Source organism: Macaca fascicularis, chromosome 1 (genome assembly GCF_037993035.2).
Source record: "Macaca fascicularis isolate 582-1 chromosome 1, T2T-MFA8v1.1".
NCBI lineage: Eukaryota > Metazoa > Chordata > Mammalia > Primates > Cercopithecidae > Macaca > Macaca fascicularis.
Genome location: NC_088375.1, coordinates 118364754 through 118388862, shown reverse-complemented (window position 1 = coordinate 118388862; position 24109 = coordinate 118364754). Strand labels below are relative to the sequence as shown.

General features: G+C 40.5%; 1 protein-coding gene across 25 annotated transcripts in view; it reads left to right on the top strand.

The window, feature by feature from the left end:
• Positions 1-24109, top strand: part of SLC22A15 (solute carrier family 22 member 15) — a 91742-nt gene that overhangs the window by 25410 nt on the left and 42223 nt on the right. For 12 of the 25 annotated variants that reach the window (XR_010587775.2, XR_012428939.1, XR_012428938.1 and 9 more), the window contains 3 exons: positions 16017-16149; positions 17156-17320; positions 23629-23758. The exons of 1 other annotated variant lie outside the window; for it this stretch is intronic. Coding sequence is in view for 14 of the 24 variants with exons in the window: in XM_045365004.3 (XP_045220939.1) it covers positions 16017-16149; positions 17156-17320; positions 23629-23758 (428 nt within the window). In the remaining 10 variants the exon portion in view is untranslated. Of the gene's footprint in view, positions 1-16016; positions 16150-17155; positions 17321-23628; positions 23759-23851; positions 23953-24109 lie in introns of all 25 variants that reach the window. 12 more of the 25 variants (XR_012428945.1, XR_012428946.1, XR_012428948.1 and 9 more) reach the window with 2 other exon arrangements.

The following is a 24109-nucleotide window of genomic DNA, read 5'->3' as shown; positions in this document are numbered from 1 at the left end:
GGGAGAATTTCCTGGATTACCAGGCAGAGCCTCTTGTTCTTTTCCCTTACTGTTTTCCAAACAGACAGCCTCTCTCCATGCTGAGCTCCCTGGAGTTAGGGGAGGGGTGACATAAGCACTCTTTTGGCCACTACCACTGGGACTGTACTGGGTCACACATGAAGTCAGCATAGTACTAGTTCCCACCCAAGGCCTGTGACAACTATTTCCTGGCTACTGCTGATGTTTATTCAAGGCCCAAGGGCTCTTTAGTCGGTGGGTGATTACTCCTACTAGGACTTGATCTTATCCCTTAAGAGCAGCAGGTTCCCTTCTGGACCAGGGTGGATCTGGAAATGCCGCCCAGGCGGTAGGGACTGAGATCAGGGCCTTTAAAAATCTACTTCACGCTTTGTTTTACTGGGGCTGAGCTGGTGCCCAGGTTGCAAGACAAAGTCCCCTTTACTTTTTCCTCTCCTTTCCTCAAGCAGAAGGAGCCTTTGCCCATGGCCAACACTGCCCCAGGTCTGTGGCAACTATTGCCTGGCTACCACTGTTGTTTATTCAAGGCCCAGGGGCTCTTTACTTAGCAAGTGGTGAGCTAACAGGCATGGGTCTTTTCTTTCAGGGGAGTGGGTTCCCTTCTGTCCCAGGATGGGTCTAGAAATGCCATGTAGGAGCCAAGGCCTGTAGTCAGGGACTTTAAGAGTTGGCTTGGTTCTTTATTTTACTGTGGCTGAGCTTTTGAATATTTTATATCTTATAACCCCAAGTTATAAGATAAAGTCCTTTGCCTCTCCTTTCTTCTAGCAAAGGAGTCTCTCCCCATGGCAACCACAGCTGGGAATGTGCTGGATCACACCTGAAGCCAACATAAAACTGGGTTTTGTCCAAGGCTCATGGTGACTGCTGCCTGCCTACCACTGATATTTATTCTATTCAAGGCCTAAGGGCTGTTTAATCAGCAGGTAGTAAATTCTGCCAGGATTGGGTCCTTCCTTTCAGGGCAGCAGGTTCCCTTCTGGCGTAGGATTGGTCTAGAAATGTCATCCAGGAGTTATGGCCTGGAACGGGGACATCAGGGCTCTGCTTGATGCTTTATTTTACTGTGGCTGAGCTGGTATGCAAATTGCAAGACAAAGCCCTCTTTACTCACTCTTCCCTCTCTTCCTGGAGCTGTGAGCTGTGCTGCCTGGGATTGAAGAAGGGGCAGTACAGGCACTCCCTTGGCTACCCAACCTGGTGTCTCACTGGATCATGTGCATCCCAAGTCCACTGACTCTGAGCCCATCCTAGCACTAGGACTTGCCCAGGAAGTACAGTCTAGGCCACAAGGACTAGTTCATTGAAGACCCCAGAGCTCTTTAGCTTGCAGTGGTGAGGCTAGCCAGAACTCAGGTTCTGGCCACTGGGATGGGCAATTCTTCTTTGGCTAGGGCTCATCTAAATGCTTCTTCTGTGGGCACCAGCTGAATTCTGCCCTGTGTTGCTTTGGGTGTGAAGGGCCTCACTGAGTTCTAAGGCAAAGTTCCATTATCACTGTGCTGTCTGCTTCCCAAGCACACAGATTCTCTCTTCCTGTGCCATGTGGTATTTCTGTGGGATGGGGGAAGGGTAGTGTCAGCAATTCAAGATTGTCTTTCCTACCTTCTTCGGTGCCTCTTTCCTTGATGCGATGTTAAAACCAGGTACTGTGATCAGTCCTGATTTTTGTTTCTTAAGAAGGTCCTTTTGAAACTCACCCAATTGTCCCAAAGAGCTGATGTTTATGGTTTCTTTTGAATAAACATAGAAATTGACCCTTCTATTCTTAAAACTTGAGAAAGTTATGTCTGTCTTATTGGAGTTCCTTCCTCGGGTAACTGAACTTTAGGCCTCCCAGATATTATTAAGGAACTGAGACTCAGCAGGTCACTGCATCTGGACAGTGAAAGGCCAGGACCCTCAATTACCTCTCCCTAATTTCTGTTTTCCTGCATGTAGCTACATTACTTCCTTGTTATATAAGTCACCAGTTTCAGTTGGTCAGGGAGACAGATTCGAGACTGATCTCCCGTCTCTTTGGCTGCAGCACCCAAATAAAGCCTTCTTCCCTGGCAATGCTTGTTGTCTCAGTGATTGGCTTTCTGTGTGGTAACCAGCAGGACCTAGAGAAAGACCCTGGTGTTTCGGTAACACTTTCTTGTGTGGATAGTTGTTCAATTTGGTGTTCCTGTGGGGAGGATGATTGCTGGAGGGTTCTAGTTGGCCATCTTGCTCTTCTTCCTCCCCATTCCAATATTTTTGAGAATTTTTATTATGAATGTATATTGAATTTTGTCAAATACTTTTTCAAATTGATACTTTGTCAAATATCAATTGCAATGACTGTGTAATTTTTCTTCTTTTTCTTGTAATATGATGGATTGCAGAGATTTTTTTCAAATATTGAACCAGCCTTGCATCTCTGGGTAGTACATGGTTCTTTTTATATATTGCTGATTTCTATTTGCTAATGTTTTGATAAGGATTATTGCTTCTGTATTTGTGAGGAGTATTGCTCTGTAGTTTTCTCTTTTGGGACTATCTTTGGTTTTGGTATCAGAGTAATACTAGCTTTATAAAATGAATTGAAAAGTGTTCCCTTCTTTTATATTTCATGGAAGAGATTGTGTAGAGTTAGTATTAATTCCTTAAGCCTTTGGTAGAATTCTCCAGTGAAATTATCTGGGTCTGTAGATTTCCTTTTGGGGAGTTTTAAAATTATGAATTCAATTTTCTTAATAGTTATAGGGCTATTTTGTCAAATGGTCTATTTTGTATTGAATGAGTTGTGGTAGTTTGTACTTTTCCAGGAATTGGTCCATTTTATCTAAGTTGTCAAATCTATGTGTGTAGAATTGTTCATAGTATTACCTTATCATTGTTTTGATATTTTCAGGGTCTGAAATGATATACCTTCTTTTATTACCTGATATTGGACACTTGTGTCTTTTTTTCTTGTTTAATTACTTCTCAGTCATTACAGAGATTTGTCAATATTATTGATCTTTTAAAAGAACCAGTATTTTGTTTCATTGATTTTTCTCTATTGTTTTTCAGTTTTAAATTTTATTGGTTTCTGTTCTTATCTTTAGTGGGAGGAATAAGGAAAAACATGCCTCCTTAGTCTTCTTGGAAATGGGAGTCCTCTTGTATCCTTTTGATATGCCTATCATTTCTGATATGCCTATCATTTCTGATATGCCTATCAGAAATTTTTGGCATAACAAGATATTCCAAGTTCATCTTGTACCTCGCACCCCTGAAACATGAAATTAGTCATTTCTGCAAAAAGCCCTAGTTTTACTTAGAATCTCCATAGGATTTTGAAATGGGTGAGAACTATAGGTCTGCTCTCCAATAAATCTATTACTACATTATAATGAAAGCAAATCCCAGACCAAATTCTGCATATACAATATATACATTTATTAACTAAATTCTTATAATCAAAGTATCACATAAAAAACTGTCTTGCAGGCTTGAGAAGTCCTAGCTCTTTAGTCTCCTAGATGTTTTGAACACTGCTTCCATGATAGGTCACTATAGGTAACCTATAGTTACCTGTAGTGTAATTTTCCATAGGCATGGTACTGATACCACCACTCCTACTCCCAACCTCCACTCCTCAGCCAGCATTGGGGAGAAAGAAGCTTCCAGAGTTCATATTGGCTCAGGACCAAGGAGGGGTTTTAACTGAGAGCATGGCCCTGTAGGTAGAGTACCTACACATTGGATTATCTCACAAATTCCTGCAAGGGTGGGGAGTACCCTTAATATATTGACATAATCCAGGTATCTTGAATGCCTTTAATTTCACCAGTGTTAGCCCACTTTTGGTATTCGTTATTTCTAGTCAATAGGCTGCTATTTTCATCAAGAATAAGCAGAGCACCCATTTTTGACAACCCCTTTTAGTAGCTGCTTCTGGAGAATGGGCTTTCTGAAGAGGACAGCTGACCACCACTGGACAATGCAATCTTGATGAGAATGCTTGTGGTACCAGGGTGAGAGCTTGACCTAAGCAACATTTATGCAGAATATCACACTGTATGTATCCTAATCTATAATTAGGAACCCTTTTAGATATTTCCAGAGGGATACCATTATTAACAAGTGTTAACTGAGCAAGTACTACCTGCCTTATGTTAGAGAAGGCTTGCTATCCTCAGCTACGACAAGATCATTCCATACTTTGTACTGAGTTTGTGGGTGAGAAGATAAGTTTATACAAGGTCTGGTAGGTATAGGAGAGAGGGAAGAGGCAGCTATCCACTTTTTAAAAATGCACTCTGGGATGGGAGTCTCTCTGCCAGAGGCCTTCCATAGATGCTGTGTATTTAGTCCTACCAACAACCCCACTCTGTTAGTGAAATAACAGATGAAGAGAATTTAAAGAATGTTCCTTAAATCATACACCTAATAAGCTGCTAGTCTGGAATTTGATGAGCTCATATTCTTTCCACTTCAGTGATTTTCAAGCTTTCTTAATAAACAAAAAAGAATAGAAGCCTTTAGTTTTAAATGGTATCTTAGTTGGCATTTCAGTATTTAGAAGACCTAGATACTTTGCTGTTGTCATTCCTGAGGAGTAGGGTCCAGGGCCTCAGCACCTCTGCCACCACCAGCCATTTGTGGCAGCCCCAGAAACATGTCCATGAGAACAGGGTGAAGATCGACTCTGCCTGGGCCATGTGGCTCACTGGCAGTGAAAGGACAGGAAGAGCCAATAGGAGTATGCCTTGGCAGATTTGAGAACAGTTAGCACAGTGACCCTGGGGAGATAGTGTATGGGGCATGAAATAGGATTTGAGGTTAGCACAGTGACCATGGGGAGATAGTGTATGGGGCACGAAATGTCAACCTAAAGGAAGAAACTGAGGCACAAAATATAATTTTAAAGAGTTTCTTTGAGCCAAGGTGGGGACAGCTGCCCAGGAAACACTTCCCGCTTATGGTCGGAAGTACCCTTTTCGATCTTTGTTGCAAGTAATCTTTTAAAGGCAAAAAGAGGAAAAAGGAGTGGGTGGATACAAGGTTGTTTGTCGGGAGTTTTCATTAGTTTGCATAAATAACATTGATCAGCAATTGGCTGTATATTGTTGAACTATGGAGTAGGGGTTATGGTGTCCAGTGTGCAGCATTGTGAGGTTAGTGTATAGCTACCGGTGCCGTCAATCTAGAGTCCACATAGCAAGCAGCTTCAAGAGATGATACTTGGCTCAAGGGGAGATGGGGACATGACTGCTGCTTCATTCCAGTGCCTCTCTGGGCCCGATAATTTAGGGAGGGCTCACATTCCTCATATAAAAAGTTTCATTTCTTTCCCAACACATTGGACTGAAAGCTAAATAAGATGCTCGCAGTCACTGCTTGAGAGTGCTTTGGACAGAGTGAATTCTAGGGGAGAAGGGAAAGCAATATTAGCCTGCTATTTAAAAAGGGAAGAAGACATGGGCTCAGAGTAGCTGGGTGACGTCCTCAGTGCCCCACAGTTAGTAAACAAGCCTGGCCACTGTGGCATGGGCCAGCAGCAGGAAGGAGGCCAGGCAGGCAGCCCATCTGTGAGTGGTGTCGGCATCTGCCTTCTACAAGGCGATGTGACCTGAGGCATGTGTGTCAGACTCATGAGGAGCCTGACCAGTGTTCCACCCCCACAAAACCCGCTCAAGTACAGTAGAAGTAGTAATGATTACATTAAGCTTTATTGCTGGTCAAGCTCAAAGAAATGTACATGTTTTCTAATAGAACAAAAAATAACAAAGGAGAATTAAATAGAATGGACAATAGTTAAGTCTCATGCTCTCAGCAGTTCACTGTAGTCTCAGAGCCCCGCAACCACCTGCCCCAGTGACATTCACCATGTCTCTCCTCTCTGAATAGATTCAGGGAGACCTAACAAAGGCCTCTTCTGTTTCACATGTTTAACACAGAATCTCTTGTTTTTCCTGAAGTCCTTTATATTGAGGTACCAATGAAGTGTCTGTGCTGTGTGCCCCCATCCCACCGTTCAGAGTGTGAATTATTTGTGAGTTCACGCACTGTACTTCTGCTTTGTGCTTTAGAGCCTGGTCTGGGTGCTGTTCTGAATGCTGGTGTGGTATAGGTGGCTTGAAAGTTTCCTGCTGCTGCTTTCAAACAAAATCATAAGAGTCAATGGAGAGACAGCAGCAGAATGGAGAATAACGTGAATGGTGATCAAGGGGCAGCCAAGGCCAGCAGCACCAGGCAGCATGTTGGCATCAGTCACTCTTTAGCTGGTGTCCTTGAGGAGCCACTAGGCTCTGCACTGCGTTGAGTTCATCCTTATTATGGTGAAGTGCAGTGCCAAACTAAACCTTCCACTTAATTTCTTAGCATTAAATCAATTTCAATGACCCCACTAGACTCTCACTTGCCCCTGCAAATCTCTAAAGGAGTACTGAAACTGGCACCTAAACATGTCACTAAGTTGGTGAATATCCTTAATATATAATCTGTCGTGTATAGGTAATATTTGGTTCATATTGAAATACTCTTGTCTGAAATCAAAGTTAAAGAACAAATAAGAAGTCCTCTTGACCCATCACATAAAATTTTGGAAGATAATTATTAAGAGAGATTCTACGAAACTCTATAGTTTAAAGATACTGTGTTAAAAACACACATTTTTTAACGTCCACCCTGCACCTTATTACACTTGCGTCAGGCCTTGCAGAAGTTTCTTTAGAAGGGTTTTTGGGAAGGGCAAATAAAAGGTTAGGTAGATGTGATTAACTTGGTATTTAATGCAAAACTCTAATCTAGGAGTCTTGACTATTCTAAAATGAGCTAATAGCTATTGGAGCAAATTTATGTAGCAATTTGCTGTCTGCTGTATTCAGATTATTCCCTGAGCTCTGACTCATTCAGAAAGCACCAAATATCACGGAGACACACAATTATCATGCTTAATTAATGTTTGCAACCAAAAAGTGTAAGGCTGGAATTCTTAATATCACTGTGGATATTGAAGAGCTGAAATTGACTGGCTATTATCTTGAGATTAATATATTTTCCCCAAGCCATACCCTGGGGTCAAAAGACAGAGTATTAAAACTATTTGAAAAATTCACTGCAATTAATTGCTTTAGGGGCTAATTTTTTTTAATGTCTTGCTTCCTTACACCTGTACTACTGATTGTTATAGCCTGCACACTTCACCCATTAAGTGGTAATTCAGAGTGACAACTACATTGAGATGAAGCAAGTTAGTTAATCACCATGAAACTGTTCCTGAAATACCCTGTCCAAGTACTCCCTAGTCACAGGAGGCCTCTGATTACCTGATTTTCTCCTGAAGTTAGATTTTCATGTAGAGAGTTGTAATTATTTTTATTTTAAATATGGGCCAGGGAAGGGCCGAAGTTTGGTTGGAATTGTTATCAGAGCCGTTCAGAATTTTTCACAGGAGACCATAGCAGTTCTCTGATTGTGTAGAGCCTTCATGGATTTGCTGCAGGGGTCCTAGGAAGCTGCTGTTGGCTTCGTCCCTGCAGCCTTGAAATACTGACAAGCTGGGAGTCTGGGTAGGGCCGTGGCAGTTATAATATGACTTGGTTTTCATCAAAGCACGACCTCCAGCAACAAGAGGCTCAATCAAGAGGCACGTGCCCAGTCTTGTTTGCCCATTTTGGTTGACCTGCCTGGACAGCCAGGGTGACCTGCCCTTTGTCTTCCTTTTCTTTATGATTAGGTGGGCTATGCCCCGAACAGTCATGTGGTGTGTCCTCCTTTCAGAGAAGGCTGTGTTGAGACTAGTGAATTATGTGGGGCCCTGAACAAGTCTGCCTTTTAAAAGGGATACAGCAGCCAGCTGAGGGGCTAGGTACCGCTCTCTAACCTACCACAGCCCCTGCCTGTCTTGCAGGTTCCTTGATAGGCTGTGAATCATCCATGGCACATTTCTTATCCTTGCATGATCGTATATGCTCCTCTCAGTGGGGATATTTGTGGACCAAATAAAGTGCTTTCAGGGACTAAAGATAAAACCAAAGTATTCTAGCTCCTCTCAGATTGGCTATAAGAAGAAGGGAAACCCCTCAAGTTCTAAATCTGTCTACACTTCTTTTCAAGAGAATGGCATTCGGTGACTCCAAGGAAATGATTACCAATTATGTAGTTTCCTGTATGCCCATAAACTCACAACCTAATGCTTGAAGTCATGACCTGGAGATATTGTGTGTGAAGATGCCTATAAGACGATGGCACTTACTCTTCTTACATAAATAATTCAGCAAATATTTAATTAGTGCTGACAGACACTGTAAGGTTACCACGGGGGATACAAATGTACCCTTAAGAAGCTCACAGCATCATAGGGGAGAGACAAATGGACACACTTCACCATGCATTATCGTAAAGCAAAAATAGGGTGATGTGGCAGAAAGGAGAGAGTGGTAAGCTCCACTAGGGTAAGTCAGATGAGACTTAAGGTGTGTCATGGAGAATGAATAGTTCACGGGGGAGGAGGTAGAGGTGCAAGTGGGGAGTGGGGAGAGGAGGGCACAGTGCGTACTGAGAGAGATCTTTTTGGCAGGTGTCATGCTTCATGGCAAAAGTGGAATGAAAAATCTGTTTGCTTTTCTTTGGGTAACCATACCCTTACCTAGACTTATGCAAGACAGTGGTCCTACATTATTCATCTGTGGGTGATGCAGAGTCAGTCACCCGCCCTGAGCCAAAACAAGGAGGGCAAGAAAGGGCAAAGCCCACTTGGGGGAGGGAAATGACCCACTGCTTGTAAAAGCTTGGTGTAAATGATTTTTTATTTACCATTCACTTCTCCCTTCATTAGAGTGATTTGTGGTTATAGCATGTTTTTCAACTATTATTCCATGAAATGTCGCTATAAATTAGAAGAAGAAATAAAAAACCTACAATGGGCTATTTAGGTCACAGGAGAAAACTGAAGCAGACAAATGTATCACATTTGTAGAGCCTAGGAGAAGTTGCTCAGAGTAGAAGCTGCATATGTGTCTCAGTTCTCGGAGTCAGTATGATAGAGGTCCTTCTTGCTCTTTGGTCTTCCTAATATTCATGATCAACTTAAGAAACATCTCCTAGTTCATGGATTAGCCTGGGCAACAAAACAAGACCCTGTCTCTTAAAAAGAAAAAAAAAGAAACATCTCCTGATCGCTGTGCTCTAATACAGTAGGGAAGGATAATAATAACAGCACGGGACTATTCAGTGGAGGAAGGAAAAGAAAGAAATCTGGAGATGGCTTGTTTGTGTCATATGGGTATACCAGGATGCCAGGCAGTAAGTGTAAATGATACAAGTCAATTGAAAAATGGAAACCTATTAGGTATTTATATTTAAAACGCACACTGTGGAGTAAGATGCACCCTGAGACAACAGATCAGCCAAATGTGAAAATACCACTTTGGCAGTTGATTTTAAAACACATTATAGGTGGTCCTCAACTTAGGGTGGCTCGACCTGTGATTTTTTGACTTTATGATAGTGCAAAAGTGATAAGTGTTCAGTGGAAACTGTACTTCCGGTTTTAAATTTTGATCATTTCCTGGGCTAGTAACAAGTGTGGGAGGATCCTCTTTCATGATGCTGGGCAGCGCCCCATCAGCAGCAGCTCCCAGTCAGCCACGTGACCTTGAGGGCAAACAAGATATTATTCTCTGCAGTGCTCTCCTGTATTCAATAAATTACGTGAGGTAGTCAGCACTTTATTATAAAGTCAGCTTTGTGTTAGATGACTTGGTCCAACTGTAGGATAATGTGTTTGGAGCACATTTAATGTAGGCTATGAGTATGATGTTCAGTAGGTTAGATGCATTAAATGCATTTTCAACTTACAGTATTTTCAACTTACCATGGGGGCTGGGCAGCCCTATCTTAAGTCAAGGGGCATCTATATTCTCTTCTTCCTCACCCCCAGCCTTCTCCCTGTTGTTACCCAAGCACACAGGGCATAACCCTCACTTCATGCTCGACATGCAACCTTCCTTTTCTTCCTTTCCCCTCCTTTCTAGTGACATCTGATTCTGTTACCCTGTCTAAGTCAAAAGGACCCCTTATTTCTAGTATTCCGTCTAGTACTCAGTTGAATTTTTCCATAGCTTCCTGAATGGAACACATGCTGAGGGTGAAAAAATAGAAAGTCTTTAGCCAATATATTGTAATTTACATACCACAGGCTGGCTGTTGAGGATGAGGAGAGAGTATTATGTGAAAGTTGGTTGGTTATTAATTATGTGGTTATAAGGTATGGCAGCCTTCCTCTTTGACATAGCTTTGATATACATTGTTTCATTACACAGATGTTAATTTTGTTTTGGGGATTACATAAGCATATGGTCCATTTTAAGGCAATATTTTATTTTTTCAGATTATATTTGCATTTCAGGAAAATGATTTATTTGATTTGTGACATGTCCATAAAGTTTAAGGTTTTACGATTTTAAGAGAAGTGCTAAAGATACATTTGATTGCTTCCTTTGAAATTTATCTTTAAGCTTCACTCAGTCTGTGGTTGACCTAATACATCCTAGTGGCTTCAATAATACCTGTTCATGGATGACTCACACCAGATCTTACCTCTGAATTCCAGGCATCTATATCCTGCATGAATCCTTTCTCTTCTGGAAGTCTGCCGTTCCGGCCTGCATGGTTATAATGGCCTTTGATGGATCTTCCCACTCCCATGCTTGCTACCTCCATTCCATCCTCTGTGTTGCAGCTAAAGCAACTTTTCTTGATGTACGCCAGTACTTTATCCCTTTTCAGGACGTGCCATTTATTCTCAGCATCTAAGCAGTAAGAATATAAATACCAAAAAAAGAAACCTCCAAATGTTTCATTAGTACCCAGCCAAGAGTGTCTCTGTCTCAACCCCCTTCACTTCTGTTCACCTAGCTTTTTTCCTCTTTAGGAACTGGAAGGCACCCCATAGCCCTGGCTCTGTGCTCATGCCTGTATTTGCCATATTTATGTTCCTTTCATCTTTTATATTAGAGGCACCTACTATTGGTTCTGCCCTCAGTTGTGCCTGATTTTCTCTCAGGTCCTCTTTCTTTAGATGAGTGAATGATTATACGAGTGCCTGTAGTGCTGTGCCCCTCAAATCCTTTTTGAAAATAGAGTATATTGAATGCTCAACTCAATTTAGTGCATAAGAACAAAAATACAGATGCTGGTTATAAAACAGAAGTAGATGTAAGTCAACTTGAGAGACTGAAAATATTTTGTCTTTATAGTCTTCCTTTTCTGTTAATGTATGGGAAAAGAAAAGTAGATTTCCTGCTTTTTTCAATTTGCAAATGATTTTTCAATTTGAAGTACCTTAACATAAAAAAAAAATTCTTTCTTTGGCTTTAGAATGTAGCTTGTTATTAACAAAAAATAATAGGAAATTCATCACCTTAATAATCTCTAGTCAACAGGGTTTGAATGACTTATAAATCAGTGATTTTTAAAATCTAAAGACTCATAAAAACACATTTCTTGAGATTCACACTTATCATATTTAGGTTTATTACAGTTTAGTTTAAAATGGCCTGGTAATATCCTGGTTTGGGTTTTACCGTAGTACTAAGTATTGACCAAAGGGGGAAGAAAATGAGCTAGCAATTGAGTCTAGTCTGGTGAGTGAGCTCCTTCGAAAACTTTAAGTATAGATTACGCCAATACATTTTCTAAATACTGTAGGGATCCATATCCTAGTTTATCTTGTCTGGGCTTTGACAAAATAAAACTCCTTAGATCACACAGTAGGCATGTGATCAATATATCAACAATACTTGAAAAGTTTTTAAAATTGGGCAAAACAAAACATTTAAACCAAGATCTCACATGTTGGGAGATGAAGGATGTGGAGGGCTGGTTGTCAACCCATTGTTCTGAATCTGTGAGTTGGCATCCCTGTGTCAGCCATCCCCAGTTCACCAGGATCTGTCAGGGAGATCTGGGTTCCAGCTTCATATTCTCTAATTTGCTTTTGAAAAATCTGTCTTTCTATTTTTCTGTCAGTTCCTGCATGTATTTCAAGAGTAATAGAGAGATGCATGAGCCCAACTAGCATTGACATGAAGAAAAATTACTAGCAGTTACTTTGACACTTGGAAATGGCAGCCTGAGAATCAGAATTTGGAATTTGCTGCTCAAACATCCCTTGGGCTACTTCCTCCTAAACTTCCACAAAAGTTGACAGCTATCCACTTATAAGAATAGTATTGTACCCTTTTCCATGGATTTGAGAAGTTCAGCAAATGAGGCAACAGAATAGTTGATTATGGAGTTTTCAAATTGGCCATTTTTTAGTGATTAAACACAAAACAGATCAGTTTTGTGTTTAATCAATAAAATAGGCCAAGATCAATATCTTGGCCATGTAAACAGACTAGCAAAACTTGAGGTGCAGGTTAATGAAGACTAAAGTTGCAGGCCAGATTTTAAAAGCATGAAAACACCAAAACAAACACTAAGAACATAAAAAAAAAAAAAGCTAGTGTTTGAATTTCAAAGTATTAAGAACAAGTACAATTAAGCTGTGTATATTGGCCATTGTAAAAGAAGGAATCTCCCTGTGACAGATACAGTCCTGTCTTTTCTAGGACAACCTGATATCTCATACTGATCTGTTTTTAGACCTGGTGAAATGTTACTGTAGGCATTCCTCATGAGTCGAAAATTCTACCACAGAACTATCCATGTTACAAAATAAATTCTTTTTTTTTACAAAACAAAATTTTTTCTTCAAATACTGCAGCTCTTGTAGTCTTTTATATGAAACTTTCTTTCTCTTTTCTTTTTCTTCTTTTTCTTTTCTTTCTCTCTCTCTCTCCTTCTTTCTCTCTTTTCTTCTCTCTTTGCTTCTTTCCTTTTCTTCTCTCCCCTCCCCTTCCATCCCTCCCCTCCCCTCCCCTCCCCTCCCCTCCCCTCCCCTCCCCTCCCCTCCCCTCTTCTCTCATCTCTTTTGACAGGGTCTCACTCTGTTGTCCAGGCTGGAGTGCAGTGCCACGATAATGGCTCACTGTAGCCTCAACCTCCCAGGCTCAATCAGTTCTCCCACCTCAGCCTCCAGAGTAGCTGGGACTACAGGTGTGCACCACCACACCCAGCTAATTTTTGTGTGTTTTGTATAGACCTGGTTTCACCATGTTGCCCGGGCTGCTCTTGAACCCCTGGGCTCAAGCAATCCACCGGCCTCAGCTTCCCAAAGTGCTGGGATACAGGCATAGCCTCTGCACCCAGCCTGTATCTGTAATTTCATAAACCTTCATAACCTCTCTCATGAGCTCCACTCCCAGCCAGATGCCTGCTTGACATCTCTACTTAGATGTTTTATAGGCATGTTCTGTCTGAGCTTGTTCACACAGAACTCTTGAATTCCTACCATGTACCTAACACCTCTTGCACCCTTCTCTATCTCGATAAATGTCACAACCACCCAGAGAGTGGCTAAAATGAACAACTTAGGTGACTCTTCCTTTCCTTTCTACTCCTACTACAACACATCATCACAACATCTGACAGTCCTGCCTTCAAAATACATCCCAAGTCCATTCAGTTCTCTCCATCACTAGTTTCCACCTTCATCCAAGCCATCATTATCTCCTAAACGATTACTGTAACTCCCCTGCTTCCACTCTTTCCTATCATATTGCATTCTCATAAAGTGGCCAGAGTGATCTTTAGAAACATAAACCCGGTAATTCAATATTCGTTCTTTGCACTAGAATAAAATCTCTCAGCTCCTTGCCTTGGCCTGACCCTGCATGACCTGATGCCCACCTGCTTCGCTGGCCTAATTTCATGCCACCTCCACTAGAGATACACTGGTGTGTTTTCACCTGGGGCCACTGCAATTATTATCATATTCCCCAAAGAGTTTTTTTGTAGTTGGTTACTTGTCATCATCCAGGTCGCAAATGTCACCTCCCGCAAGAATCCTCTCCTGAACCACCTATTTAAAGTGACTCCCTCCAGTCCCAGCTACTTGGGAGGCTGAGGCAAGAAGATTGCTTGAGGCTGGGGGGTCAAGGCTGCAATGAGCTGTGATGGCACCACAGCACTCCAGCCTGAGCAACAGAGTGAAACCCTGCCAAAAAAGAAAAGAAAAGAAAAAAAAGAAAGAAAAAGTAAATCCAAGAAGGGCTAGGAAAGCTAGCTAATCTACCTTGTTAAGAATTGCACGTGAAGAATGGAATTCAGAAGTAAAGCACACATTAGTGAGGGGACATTATTCTCATCGGTTTTTCCCAATTCCTGAGTCTTTTTGGTGGGTGGTTTTGAATAGAGATGTCCACAAGTTGTCTTGTCAAGACCTTTATCAATCTAGTCTTACAAGACTAGGAGGAAGGAGAGAAGTTAGATGTACTTTGAGCCATGAGGACTGGTTGTGGAAGCATCAGAAGGGAGTGATCTGAAAAGTGGAGAGAGCAACTGAGGATTCTTTCTTGCAAGTTCTTGAGGAGGAGGGGCCCTTCACACACCTATCATCACTGACTGTAGCGAAGGGGACTGGGAAGAGGAAGGATGAGTGGTCTCGGTTCTCTGAGGTTATTCTGTGACATGGGTTCACTTTTATTCTTATAACCAAATATCATCTTTAACACATCACTAGACAAGACTTGAGATAGTGGTGTTTTAAGCAGAGAATGGTCACTTTCTCTTTAAGTTCCTAGGTTTCCCTAAAGTAGAAGACACTAAAGGAGTTTCTTTTGTCATAAATATACGTGATATAAAATTTACCATTTTAATCACATTTAAGTGTATAGTTTCAGATGCCTTACATACATTCACATAGTTGTGTAACCATTACCACTATTCATCTGCAGGATGTTTTCAACATTCCAAGCTGAAACTCTGTTCCATTACACAATAATTCCCTGTTCCTCGCTCCTTCTGGCCCCTGGTAACCACCATTCTGTTTTCTGTCTGTATGAAGTTGACTATTCCAGGTACCTCATGTAAATAGAATCATACTATATTTGTGTTTCTGTGTCTGCCTTATTTCATACAGCATAATGTCTTCAGAGTTTAGGTTGTAGCATGAATCAGAATTTTGTTCCTTTTTATTTTTTAAATTTTATTGACATAATAATTATATTTATGAGCTACATGGTGATGTTTTAATACATACAATGTATAGTGATCAAATCAGGGTAATTAGCATTTCTATCATCTCAAATATTTATCATTTGTTTGTATTGGGAACATTTGATATCCTCCTTCTAGCTATTTGAAGCTATATATTGTTGTTAGCTATAGTCATCCTACAGTGATATGGACACTAGAACCTATTCCTTCTATCTAGCTGTAATTTTGTATCCTTTAACAAATCTCTGCCTGTTCTCTCATTCCTTCTTAAAGCTGAGGAATATTCCACTGTACGTGTATAACACATTTTGTTTATTCATTCATCCGTCAATAGACACAGGTTATTTCCACCTTTAGCTATTGCAAATACAGCTGCTATGAACATGGGTGTACAAATATCTCTTCATGTCCCTGCTTTTAGTTCTTGTGGGAATATGCCTGGAAATGGAAATGCCAGATCATATGGTAATTCTGTGTTTAATCTTTTTGAGGAAAAATACTCAAGGGATTTTAAACTCACAAGCCTATTGGACAAAAAGTTCATGTATTTATTGCTTCATATATGTCATATAGTGTATTAGGCATCAGAGAATGGAAATAAATGGGACAAGGCTCCTCTCAAGAAACACAGAGCCTTGGGATGAGGGACATAGTCAATAGATGCATAAGTAATTAGCTATTATACACTGTGTTCAATTCTGTAATAAGGTATGTATAGAGTACTATGGGAGTGCATCATAATAATAGTGATTTCTAGTGTTTCTGAAGATAAAATATCATTGGATGTTATCTGAGATAGACAAATTCTGCCGGATTCTGGTTAATAGTGGATCATGCAGTATAGAAATTCTGGTGCACAAGTTTTTGTTGCACATTTGGTTTTTTAATAGCTAACTCAATCCTACATGTCTCTCTTTTGTTTTATCTTCCTCTAGTGGTTTTTAATTGCCAACAGATCCTACAAAGTCAGTGCAGCAAGCTCTTTTTTCTTCAGTGGTGTATTTGTTGGAGTTATCTCTTTTGGTCAGCTTTCAGATCGCTTCGGAAGGAAAAAAGTCTATCTCACAGGTAATTTATTAGAGTATTCGTAAACTGGATGAGAGGGTTTATTTCTCTAAGATTCTTAGGGAAATAATAAGGGGACTATTTCCTTAAGGTTCTCCAGGAATTGGGATATGGACACAGAACTGATCTTTATTTCCCTGGCAAGAGGCCAAACTGCAGCTCGAGTTGCTTCTGGCCAGGCACTTTTAAGTTACTAGCCCACCTAGTTAAAGTCAGATATTTGTGGTATAAATCTTTCATAGGTGATGGTGCTTTCTGCAAACCCCCAATTTTAGTTTATGCCATGTTGCTAAGGAGAGAAGTAAGAGACTGTGACAGTGTACTAGGCCCATTTCCTTATATCTCTCTGTGTTGATTCATTTCAAATGAGCCCTACAGAACTTGGCCTAGTGCTCTTGACAAGCTGAGTATGAGCAAGGATTTTTCATTTTCCAGCATTATTGTGAATAATTGAAAACTGTCTGTGATTGACAGAAATCATGTAATAAGGTAAACCTTATGTTTTTTTAAAAAAATAGTTTCCAAGAGAAGCTATTAAAAAAAAACAAAACAAACAAACAAAAAAAACCCAGCTGGCCAGGCATGGTGGCTCATGCCTGTAATCCCAGTACTTTGGGAGACCGAGGTGGTTAGATCACGAGGTCAGGAGATCGAGACCATCCTGGCTAACACGGTGAAACCCCATCTCTACTAAAAAATACAAAAAAAAAAAAAAAAATTAACCAGGCGTGGTGGCGGATGCCTGTAGTCCCAGCTACTCGGGAGGCTGAGGCAGGAGAATGGTGTGAATCCATGAGGCGGACCTTGCAGTGAGCCAAGATCGCACCACTGCACGCCAGCCTGGGTGACAGAGCGAGTCTCCATCTCAAACAAAACAAAACAAAACAAAAACCAGCTCAGAAAATTTAAGTTTACAAACGTTTATTTTATAAGCTAATGAATGTAATTTATTACTTTGATCAAATGCTATTTTGCCTCTGGATTATTGAATATTGTTCTCTCTTTCTAGGTTTTGCTCTTGACATCTTATTTGCAATTGCAAATGGATTTTCCCCCTCATATGAGTTCTTTGCAATAACTCGCTTCCTGGTGGGCATGATGAATGGAGGGATGTCGCTGGTGGCCTTTGTCTTGCTTAATGAATGTGTGGGCACCGCCTACTGGGCACTTGCAGGTACTGCTTAAATCATGCAGCTCTGGACTGGGTGAGCAGCTCCAGAAAATCTTATAGGGACCCAGTTTAATCCTAGAGTCTGGAAATGCATTTGGACTTCAGGTACTTTGTCCAACTATTAGATTTGCTTTTCAGAGTTTGTTCTGTATGACCCTGAACAAGTCACTTTATTAATATTCCTCTGCAGACACTCTCCCTGGGGGCCTGCTTCACATGTGAGCTTGCCACCCGCCTCATGGACTGCATACAGATTACTGTGGAGAGTATTGATTTCCTCAGAAGGACACTAGCAGCTTTTTACAACTTAAACTGAAAAATAGTTCAGACATAGGAAATACTAGAAACTCCTTTCTTACAGCCTTCTTATTCTAGTTTATTAAATCTTTGTTTCACCACCCTTTTTTGTTTTTACTGCTCTCAAGTCAACATAGTACTGTTGTAGCATTTCTTTATTGATACTTAATTTCCAAAATTGAGACTGTATTCTGAATTATTTTTGACCATCCCATTATTTTCTGAAGAACTACATAGATAATAAAATAAATGATTTTAATTAAAAGGTTGTTTGACTTCAAATATTGTGTGTAAGACTTTATAGACTTAGGTTTGCAATGATAACTTTTTGTTTCTTTTACTTTCATTCACTTGACAATGATTGAATGTTTCCCATGGATGTTCTTATATGGATATGGGAAACAGGTTGACTGTGTGACTGATAGAAATGTGTCTGCAGGAGGATCTATATGAGAATGCCATTCCTTAGAACCTGATGCACAGTGCCAGCCATCTCTTATGTACCAGCTACCATGCTAGGCATTTGACATCTATCTGTAATATTCCCAGAGTTTACAAGTTAAGGATTCCTACCTTCATTTTATGGATGAGGAAATTGAGCCTTTGAGAGGTGAGGTGACATGCCCGTTTTCAGCAGCTGATAACTGACAGGGCCAGAACCACATCCTGGGTCTTGATGACACCAAGGTCATCTTCTGCTGTTTCCCAAAGACTCTCCTCTTGGAACTTCAGCATGTCACCTCATGTGAGTGCTGGCCTGGTCAACCTGTTATTTCTAATTGGTATTGTTTTTGAAGTTGTATGGGCTATTTTATCAAACTGGAAGACACAGGCTAAATAAAGTAGACTTGTGCTCTGTTTGCATCTCCACTAAACTGCTGTCGAGTGGAAGGATCCATAGGGTAGGACCAGTTAGAACTAGGCTGGGGAGGAAGAGACACAAGCTTCCTTCACACGCCTCTCCAGACAGGCTTCCTTCTGGTCTTACAGTGTTGCCTTAGGATTCACCTTGTCTGTAGCAACTTCTAAAGCCTTTTTGGAACTGGTTGTAACCTAGGATGAGTGAAAGAGCTTCCTCTGAGTCTTCAATTTGCATTGAGACTTTAGGGTCATTTTTCTAAATAGTATGGCCAATTTCCTGGGACTTTCTAAAAAGTTGGTAATGATGGTGATCATGCCTGCTCCCTGTATCCGGGGAAGGGATAAAGGCACTCTCTCCTTTGATTTCAGTTTTTCTGAGGTCCAAAGTTGTGCTCATGTAGAGCACCATGAATACATATTTTTCTTGTACCTCTTACATTTCTCTATTAAAGTATTTATATTTGATTTTAGTTGTTCATGAAGATGCTGTTTTATAACAGATGTATACACTCCCATCCTGCCAGATTATCTAAGTATTTTTCCTGTCCTGTTGCATGTGTTAGGCGAAAGGACCAACCCTGGTCTCCTGCTCTTTTGCTAGTTGCCTAAAGCCACTGAAAAGAGTCCCCTTGAAGTGTTTTGACCTCTCATTCTTATCCTTGATGCTGGGTTAAGATGAGACTATCAAAATTTCTGTAGCAAAGTGAAAAGGGAGAGAGGAAGAAAAACTGTAACAGTGAAACCAGTTGGTTGCCAAATTCAATGTGAAATTCAGAGCAAGTGTGAGAGTTCCCTGAAGACCAGTATACAGCCCTGCACCCAGGGCAAAAGTAAGGCTCTGATAGCTCCTGGAACTCTTTTTGAGTAGCTTCCTTCCCTCTCTCATGAACCCGAGGTCTTCCCCAGGGTTTTGTCCTTGGTCTTTCTTTGCAAGCTGGTTTCTTTCCAGAATGATTTTATCTACACCTGTGGCTTCAAATATGCTTATGAATTGCAAGAAGTCAGAGAAAAGCATAAATGTTCAGCAATAGGGGATTTGCTGGAAATAGCCTGATTATTTGGCAATGAAAATTAGTTTGAAAAATTATGCTTATTACAAAATAATATTTGCAATGTGTAAAAAACAATATGTAAACATATACAAAAAAGCACAAGTACAAACTGCAAGCATCCATTTTTGACCTGTTTGCAGTGTAGTACTTAACAAAAAGGATTTTCAGCTAATTGACTAAAAATGATTAAGAAGTGAAAAAAAATACTGAAGCTGTGAAAAATTCCGTATTAATATATTTATTATTTGTTTTCTTATATTAATGTCTTCCTATAACAATGCTCATTGTAAAAAATAAGAAATATATGCACACTTCATCAAACTAAAGAATACATATAGTCCTATTCCCCTAGAGACAACCGTGGTTAACATATTGCTGTGTATGCTTCCAGAGCTTTTCCTTTGCATGTCTGTTCCACAGCATTCATTTATTAAATGGATTCTGCCATGTGCCAAACACTGCTTTTTTTAGATAAAAAGGTGGAAAAGATAAGGATGGTTTGAGGGAGGTTCTTGCTCTCATGGAGCTTATGCTGTACTTAGGAAAGGTGGAACAAATTAATAATTTCTGGAAGTTAGAAGTACAATGAAGAAAATGAAGGAAGGTAATGGGCTAGATAGTAATTATAGGGAGTAGCTACATTAAATAGGATAGTTAGAGAAAACCTCAGTGTGGGCATTTGATCTAAGATATGAATGATTAGGAAGACCTGTGAAATTCTGGGAGAAGAATATTCTAGCTAGATGGAATGGCAAAAACCCAGGACTTGAAGCAGGAAGGAACTTCTTTGAAAAGGTTCTCATGACTACAGGGTAGAGAGTTAGGGAAAGAGTGAAGTAAGAGGTTGGGAGGGACCAGATGATGCAGGGCCTGTGATGGGCCAAATGAGGAATTTGTTTTTTTACTTGAAGTACAGTGGGAAGCCAGTGGGGCATATTAAATACAGGAGTGATAGGGTCTCATATACAGAAAGATTACTCTGGTAGGTACAGAAATTGAGGGATCATTTAGTAGGCTGCTATAGTTGGCCACATGAAACCAGTGGTGACTTAGACAAGATGGAAGCAGTGGAGAAGAAAGAGGATGTGTTTGAGCTGGATTTTGGTGGGAAAGTGACTTGCTAAAGGACAAGCAGCGATGGGGAGAGCAAAAGAACTCAAGGAGACTTTATGGTCTTTATTTGAAAACCAGATGGATTACTGGTACCATTTACAAAAATGAAGTCATAACTATATACTCTTTTCTAGCCTGCTGAAATTTAGCTTTTACTAGTGCAAACTGAGCAGGAATAGCAGAATTGAAATTAATTAAAAATAAGCAGGGAATAAATTTTAAAATAGGCCTAGTACGTAAAGGCATGTACATGGTTATAAAGCCACCTATGATACTCCAGAAGAGATGACTTGAAATGTTTATTTTTTTATTAATTTTTTTAAACCAAATAGCATAGAGCCTTATTATATTCATCTCTACGCCTTCTCCCTGTTGTCATTTACAGGCGTATATGTGCAGCTTCTTGCTAGACATTAGATGTGAATATTATTGACTCCTTAAATAAAAAATTATTACTTTCTTTCCACCTAAAAGCTACATTATTTTTTGAGACCTCTGCCTATGTCATCACAGAATTTAAGGTCACCAAACTAGATAACTTTGAATCATTTCTTCTTGTCCATCATGTCCAGTTGATGCCAGATCTTACTGATTGTGAGAGAGACTCAACTCTAATGAGCTCATATATAAGGGGAAATCATTTGGTTAAGATAACTAGACCATGAAGAGCCAGGCATTGAAGATGCCCAGAACCAGAAGTCAGATGCTTCTCATTTCAGCTCCCTATCCTCTCTGAGAAGCTTCCTCTGTGTAGTCAGAGGCAGGGCCCAGCAGCTCCAAGTCTAGTATTTAAAATCTTGGGTAAGGCCTCTGATCAGCTCAGCTGATTAAAGTCACCCTGCAGTTAAAGGAACTATAATTGGCAGGCCCCATTTGAACCACAGAGATGAAGTCAGGGAAGTCAGTTCTCCCACAGCAGGTGGGGCATTCTTGGAATTAGGAATGAGAACCAGGTAGAAAATATTCTGTGATAGATTCAACAGGGGGGTTTAGATGGCCTTTTTTTGTTTGTTTGTTTGTTTTTTTTTTTGAGGTTAATAAATAGAAGGGCTAAATCCAGATTACATTAGGACAATATAACCAACATTTGTATAACATGCATTATTTCATCTGAAACTAATAAAAACTACCCTTTGAGGTAGGCACTATTATTTCTATTTCACCAATAAGAAAACTGAGGCTCAAGGACATTTAGTGATTTGCCCAAGGTCAGAGTAGTATGTAGCAGAACTGGCATCTGAACTTGGTCCCTCTGAAACCATCCCATCCTCTGGGCTTTCTTGTTTTTGCCTACATTGTTGTCAAGGGATACTGAGTGCTCAGGACTATTCTGAGCAACGACAGACAAGAAGTCTTATTCTTGGAAGCCAGGTGCTGTTTGATCTACAGCAGTGAACACGTAGTAGCTATTGACTGTCTTAAATTTCCAGGAAACTCGCACTGTCCTCATCCCACGACTCATTGGACCACATATTCTGAATATGCTGTCACATCAGCTTCCCTTTCTAGCTCTCCCTTTCCTCACTAGGTCAAACAGTATACAAGCCATTACTTATTTGTTATAAAGTAATAAGCTATGGATAGGAATCAAAGGAAACACATGTATTACAAGATTATTATTTTGTAACAAGATCAACAAAGTTTTGTCACTGCAGAATGCCCACAGAAATTGCCTTCCCATAGAGGGGAGATAGAAGAGAGGAATGGTATAGAATACAGGCCTCCCCCTCAGACAGGCCTGGGCACAAATCCTGGCCCTGCTGCTTACAGCTCTGTGTCCTTAAGCAGCTTCACTTAAGCACTCTGAGCTATTTTTCACTTTAGTATATGGTTGATAATGGTACCTACTTCATAGGACAATGTATGCAAAACCAATATGCTTAATAAATAATAGCTATTACTACCACTAATAGCAATAGTGGCAGTTATGGAAAGTGGGTTAGAGGTACAGAATTTGCAAGAATATTGGGCAAGCCTGTGGGTTTAATACCCATCTCAATATTTATTTCAAAAAGTGTAAAAGGTTCTTTATAATTCCATGGTTGATATTTTTCCATCATCACGCTGACAAAAATCCATGCTTAAGGGAGCTTATTTTCTACTTGGGAAAGACAGACAGGAAACAGATAAATACAAAATGTCATGTATCCTATAGTAATACATTAAGTAGAGAAAGCAGTAGGGAGAATTGGGAGAGTGAGTTGTGATTTAAGAAACTTCGGCTGGGCAAGGTGTCTCACGCCTGTAATCCCAGCACTTTGGGAGGCTGAGGCGGGTAGATCACAAGGTCAGGAGTTAAAGGCTAGCTTGGCCAAGATGGTGAAACCCCATCTCTAATAAAAATACAAAAAGAAAAAAAAAAATAGACAGGTGTGGTGGTGGGTGCCTATAAACCCAGCTACTCGGGAGGTTGAGGCAGAGAATTGCTTGAACCCGGGAGCCCGGGAGATGGAGGTTGCAGTGAGCAGAGATCTCACCACTGCACTCCAGCCTGGGTGACAGAGCGAGATTCTGTCTCAAAAAAACAAAAAACAAAAAAAAAAAAAAAAAGAAAAAGAAAGAAAGTTAAAGGACAGCCTGTGTGATAAAGATTAAGTTTTGGTATTGCAATAACCTCATGACCTAAAAACTGTATTACCCCTATGGCAAAAGTATTTCCAAGCCTTACCCACAGGTTCAGGCAAATGTCAGTACAACAGGCAATGCAGAAAGCATTTTGGACAAATTCTTAAAATGTGTATGTCCCCATATAGTTTGTATTTTTCGTCTGTCCTCCCTTTATTTCCACTAATTTTCTGACCTCTATAATACTTTCATTCACTGATGTTCAACTTAGTGTAGACTTTTCTTCTTTTCTGGTGTGCCTCTTACACTTGCCAGCATAGGGCTGACATCTCACCAGGAAGAAATTGGCTCTGTGACTTGGGGTTGGAAATGGTGCCGCAGATGGTGCTTTCTCCAGTGACAGTTCTCTTTTCCCTGAATTAGGATCGATTGGCGGCCTCTTCTTTGCAGTTGGCATTGCCCAATATGCCCTGTTAGGATACTTCATCCGCTCCTGGAGGACGCTAGCCGTTCTGGTTAACCTGCAGGGAACAGTGGTCTTTCTCTTATCTTTGTAAGTAGTTTTTCCTCTTGGCGTTTTAATTTAAAAAGCCAAAGCAATGTCTTAAGAAGATGTGGGTCAATGAGCAGCATTATTCCCTTTCAGGAGCTTGCCTGCACTGACTTTGGTGAAGAACTAAATTCTGCAAGTGCTCCAATTCTTGGCAGCTCCTGGGAAGAGAGATGCTTAATTAATTCAGAATGCAGGTATCCCTTGTTTAAAATAACCTCTCAATAGACTGCATTGTAACCTTCACCTTGTTGGCATAGGTAACCAATTGCTTTTTTAACCTAACGCCTCAACCTTAAAGGTCTTCAGGCTGGATCACATTATGTACTAGGTGTGTGACTGAGGTATGATTTT